Below are 6,061 nucleotides of genomic sequence, written 5' to 3'. Positions count from 1 at the left end.
ATATATGTTATATTACACTTATATTGTGTAATAATAGCATTGAAATCATGTTATTTTTAATTTGTCGACTGGGCAGAGTTCCATTTCTTTTGAATTCTTTGCAAATAGTGAACTTTTCATTGGGAGAAAACTTTGAATTGTCCATGCGCACAATTTGATTAAAAAAAACAATTACTCAAAGATTTTTTAACTTAATTCAATGAGTAATAGCTCAAAAGATGCACATAATGATATTCTTTAATAAGGTATGTACGATTAAATCAACAAAGATAAGAATACAGACTTATCATTTTATTTTTTAGATGTCAAAATTATTATCAAAATATGTAATTTCATTTTTTCTCATTTTTTTGTCGTTAACTATATTTTCAAATTATGTAACTTATGATTACATCTGAAAAGAATTACGTCTAGTCTAGAAATTTCGCCGCGATAGCGACTTTATTTATCGAAAAAGTGCTAAACTAAATTGCGCACAATTACTCGCTTTTCCTTAATAATTATTAATTAGTGACATATTAATGGTTTTTCATTTGCCAATAAAAAACATAAAAATTTATGTATCTATATATTATGTTTTATTATCTTTTATTATTATACGTTTTATTTTATTTATATTCGTATTACATGTACTATATTTTATATCTATATTTTATAAAATTAAAAGATTGACAGTTTTAATAATCGATATTTATATGCGTGCGTGTGTGTGTGTGTGTGTGTGTGTGTGTGTGTGTGTGTGTGTGTGTGTGTGTGTGTGTTATGATTTTTGATATAAGCGAATTATAACTATAAGAAAAGTTGTTTTCGACCTCTTGTGATTTTACAGTAATCTAATAAGTAATCTAATAAGATTATTCGCATTTTTATATATTTAATTATAGTTCATTAATACAAATAGTCTTATAATTATACGTCACAAAATATTAAAGATTCTCCGAGGCAAGAATAAAAAATGCTAGAATGTAAGGATGTATAACTTATAAAATTTTTTGTAGGTATTTTATTATATTTTATATCATAAATGTTCTTCAATGAACTTATATAACTTCTTGTTTAAGAAGTATACATTTATTTTATAATATCATATAGATCAATCATTTAATTCTTAAATTTAAAAAGTCAAAGCAAGATTTATATGATACTTTTACAATTTAAGATCAATGTAATTAAAATCAATGAAAAATTGATTCTGTAGTTATGTACATAATTACTTCCGGCAGATCTGGCAATAATTCGGGCGATTTTGTCAAGCAGATTTCTCGTTTTTGTAACTTTTGGTTTTTCCACGTAACCACTTTTTAACACTCTATCAATGTCCGGACTGTGAACACATTGTCCTATTTCTGAGTTGTAGATGTAGCCAAGTCGGCAGACGCAGACGTAATAACCGGGCAGATTAAGGCAACTTTCAGCGTTTTGCGTACAATTGTGTGTACCTTGAACGCACTCGTTCACATCGACGCACAGCCCGAATCTGGAGGACCATTCATAACCGCGTTGATGACATTCGCAGCTCACATTAATCTGATTCGTCCTGAGCGCTTGGAAATCGCGATTCTCGTCCCGGTTCAGCATACATTTTCGATGCGCTGCAAACAAGACCAACGATGGTGATTGGTTCGCTTGAGGATGGAAAGACTTCAAGAGTGGTTAATTGTGCGCACGGTGCACGTGGAATGTAAACGAGCAAAGCTCGACCGTAGTAAAGTGTTCGTTATGTTTGTCGTAGACAAAACGAGAATCTCATCCGTGTTAATGTCTTTAGAGTTTACGATAAGCGACTTTAATTTATCTACACAAATTTTAATTGTATACGCGGATAATACTAACGAGTCAATAGTTCTGAAATTGAAATTAAAAGATTATTTACACGGCAAGAACGATTTTTCCAAAGTATCTAAAAATATAGTTACATCATCAATATAGATACATCTGAAAATAATTTTGTTAAATCATTAAATTATAAAGAAATCATTGTTCAAATCTGATGAGCAATACAAAAAATTTTGACATTTGACAGTAATTAGCTTGGACATAATTATTTTGATAATCTAAAATTATTTTCAAATCTGTATCTAACTAAATATTTAGATACTTTAGCAAAATTGTTCTTTCCGTGTATTTTTTTTTAAAACTACTCTTCATTATAAATTTTTCTTACAAGAAATTGATTATAAATAATGGTTTAAAAAACACGGTGAAATTATATTATTTCCTAGTATTAGTAGGTAAAAAATGATAGTCATCGTGCTACGACAGAGTTTATGAAGTATGATTATACAATATGTACTATGTAGAATTAATCTGGCTAGAAAATAAATAAGCTTTTTGTGCGATGCAAATATCCGATCCGTAACAGGCATTCACGCACCTGGTTGATTCTCAGCGTAGCAAGGATTGCTCTGCGACTGATAACAGTCTTTCATGTACCGGATGTGCTTCATGGGACAACAATGGTCCGGGCAGAAACTGTACAAGGCACAGGCATACGGTTTCGTGTCGTCCGCTCGTGGATCCTTGTTATGAACGTCGTATTCATCAAGGCAGTTGGCGTGATTGTCACAGGGCTCTCCGAAGGTAGCTAAATCTGGGACTCCTAGCATCGTGTACCAGCACATATAATAGCTGACGGTAGTGCGCCATTGAAAGCGTTCTGAAAATAGATTTCAACGATCTTCGTCTGCGATTAAAATAATATCTGATATTAAAATAATATCTCTATTAACTCATCGATTTACGTCAGAACCGAATGGTTTTTATATTTTGCAGCATGAAGACTTTACGTGAAGAAATTATTCATAATTGTTGAAATTTCCTTCCCTTCTATATTAATGCTATTTCAGTGCTACTTCAATTAATTACTAATACAATTTTATTCAATATAAGTATCTCTTAGACCTACCTTTAAGAATTAAGTATAATTCAACATAAGTCTAAAGAAGCTTATATGTATACATTGTACTTGTAATATAATCTCTAAACAGAATCACTTTTTAATTGTTTATGAGAACTTAACTGGATTAATGTAAAAACATTTAAGATTTATATTTTAGTCTCTCTATAACTTGTAACATTAAACGACATATTATTATATTAGTATCTAATTTCGAGGAAGTAAATGATACAATCAAATTTATATATCGCTTATTGTTAATTCAATTATTCGATCGGAAAATGATTTAGCCGTTAGAATGTGCAAATTGAGCTATTTCGATGTGATTAGGTATGTTCGTGATAAATCGATGCACTTGCCGATTGGGCCCTGAAATGGAACTACAATGAGATTGTCCTCCCTTTGGGCTGTCTGACAGTCTCGTTGTACGGTCATGATCTGTTCGGTATTGTTCATCAGGTTCCATTTTCGTTTTCTCATGATTGTGACGGTATCGTTCTCGCGCCTGAAGACCGTAAGCTTAATGATCCTTTCGAGATACTTGAGGCACTCGACGAAACTCGCCTCGCAGTGTTTATGCACCTCCCAGTGCAGAGATCTTAGACCGGGTTTCGGGAATTCTTCGTACAGCTTGCTCGTAGCCTCCTCCGCGCTCTTGAAGTACCGATGATCGTAATCGTGAAACTTATGGGCACGAATAAAATATGCCACGTCGCGAATCACCCGGTTTCTGTCCAAACTCGACTCCGGCACGTTCGTCGCCTCCGGGTCCACGTCGGGCACGTCGCTCACACGTATGTTGTGGTCCATAACCTGCTCAGTCAGCGGTACACTTGGCATCTCCACCTTATCCTTTTCCTCTATGCTCAAATCGGTAATAGTAGACTCGATAATAGATTCGATTGTTGGCGGCAATGGCGTGACGGTTGCTATTAGAGGTAAGCGAAATACGATAAGGGAAATAGAAATGAGACGTAATATACGTTTAATAAACTCCATCTTGAATGTCTACTTTTTGTGAAAAGATTTTGTTTTTTTTTTATTGTAAAAAAGACGGTTCGTATTTATAGTAAAAATTCAATACTCGTAAATATTTATCTATAAATAAAAATAAATAAGAAAATACGTCACACTCTGCTAGTCTAAAATTTAACATTTTTTTAAACTACTATTACTATGCATGCGCGCAAAATTTCTATGTGTATTTATTTTATACGTATTTATAATATGTATTTATTTACACCATAGTTTCATTGACATGTATGACATGTATGATCTGAATTGCTAATTCGTTATTCATTTCAAAACGTCCCCAATGTTATGTGCATCTTATGGCACGCTTTTTTTTTAGAGAAAAAGGAAAGATTTTTATTATAAGATTGCGAATCTTTAATCGCGAATATGGAAATTTTGGAATGGAGACTGAAACATCGACAATCTATGTAATACATATTAGTAGACAGCAGATGGTCTGTATAAAGTTCTTAATATTTTAATTAACGCTTTAATTAATGTTATAAATTAAAATATTTTAATTTATGTTTTATACTTTCTATTAAATTAGAATATACTGATAAATTGTATTTTTTCTTTTCGGATACATTCTCTTTGAGATTTAGTTCATTTTGCGAATTTAAAAAGGAATAGAGACGTCTCATGCCGGATTTGAAATAAGTATATTTTTTTATTCCTCGCTTCATGAATGTGTCTTGGGTAAATTGACATTTTTTTCTCTGGTCGGGTTCTCTCCGAGTATCGGGCAAGCTTGGGAAGCGCGATGCATCCTATTACCTGGCGCGCAGATGCGCGTTCAAATTACTCGAATTGCGAGGGAGATGCCACCGCCTATCCGTCTCCAGCTCGCGACGCTGAAAAGACGAAATGAGAAGACGCGGAAGCACGAGAAAAAGAACGAGGTACACGGGAAAAAGTTATATTAAGCCGTACCTACTGTGCTCGAGCGTTATTCATCTCGCGCAACGTCCGTCGACTTACGGTTTACCATTATACTGGCGAGCATCTTACTAGGGAGGGTAAGTATCCTGTTATATCTCATTCAGTCGCGGCTTTATTCGGCCGGGTGACTTCGCGTTGAAGACGCTTGTCTGTGTCTTAGCGCAAGCTTACAGAAACTTCGTATAGCAACGCGTAATAAGAGGCACCTTCGCGAAACGAGGTGAATCAACTTAGCCAGTTCCCTCGAGAACGACTACTTTAACCCTTTAAGAGTACTATCGTCTTTACTTCGTAAAATGTATTCATAGCATATATGAAGGACTCTTGATAGAAATCATCTGAATAAAGTTAATCAGAAAATCACATAGCTTTATATAATAAGACTTTATATAAACTGAATATGAAGAGAAGAAAGTTAATTTGTGTTTCTCTGCTATTTTCATTTATGAATAAGAATCAAAATATTTTAATAACGTTCAGCTTAAATGTTTAAAAATTTAGTGAGAGAAAAAAAAATCCTATTTTCAGTTGAAGTTTTTTATAATTGTATTTTAAGTTTGATAAATCGAATCGGAGCGCAATTTATAGAACTGAAAAATGTGTTTTTATATTTACATATGAATATATTTAATTAAGGACCAAAATTCCCTTCGACTAGTAAGATTCTTTGTGTGTGTGTGTGTGTGTGTGTGTGTGTGTGTGTGTGTGTGTGTGTGTGTTTTCAGATTTATTGTCCTTAATTTAATTTCCACTTATATTTTAAAAATTTAATTATAAATAAGTATACTTACTTATAATTTTAATGTTTGAAATTATGAATAAGTATACTTGTAAAGGATCAGGTTTGTTTGATATTTTGGCTATACTTATGAAAAAACGTAGTTATGAAATAATATTTAAATGTTTGAAGGTGGCTCAATAATACAAATATAAATAATAAGGAGCATACAGTCATGACGACAGATATATATTTTTGTTGGTAAATTTTATTCTCTGGACTTTATCTTACTCAATTAACGCGTACCACAAGCGATTGGAAAGAAAAAGAATTTGTTACTATCTTATTGATTTGCGATAATTTTTTGAATATTATGCACTTCTTTCTTTGTCATCTTGATACTGTATTAATATTTCTTTGACTAGCGATTTTGCATTCTTAATTAATAAACTTGTTTGTAATTCTTTGTAATTGTCTTATGATGATTGTCT

The 6,061-nt window shown here is 32.5% G+C and overlaps 1 protein-coding gene across 1 annotated transcript in view; it reads right to left on the bottom strand.

Moving 5' to 3' along the window:
* Nucleotides 1-1,134: 1,134 nt before the first annotated feature.
* LOC108691433 overlaps nucleotides 1,135-6,061 on the bottom strand; it is a 63,008-nt gene continuing 58,081 nt past the window's right edge. The window contains exons 2-4 of the mRNA XM_018199187.1: nucleotides 3,256-3,825; nucleotides 2,375-2,656; nucleotides 1,135-1,592 (exon numbers count right to left, since the gene is read on the bottom strand). Coding sequence (XP_018054676.1) covers nucleotides 1,135-1,592; nucleotides 2,375-2,656; nucleotides 3,256-3,825 — 1,310 coding nt within the window. The remainder of the gene's footprint in view (nucleotides 1,593-2,374; nucleotides 2,657-3,255; nucleotides 3,826-6,061) is intronic.

Source organism: Atta colombica, unplaced genomic scaffold (assembly GCF_001594045.1).
Source record: "Atta colombica isolate Treedump-2 unplaced genomic scaffold, Acol1.0 scaffold47, whole genome shotgun sequence".
NCBI classification, from domain to species: Eukaryota; Metazoa; Arthropoda; class Insecta; order Hymenoptera; family Formicidae; genus Atta; species Atta colombica.
The sequence above is the reverse complement of the archived record's forward strand: the minus strand, read 5'-3'. Positions and strand labels throughout refer to the sequence as shown.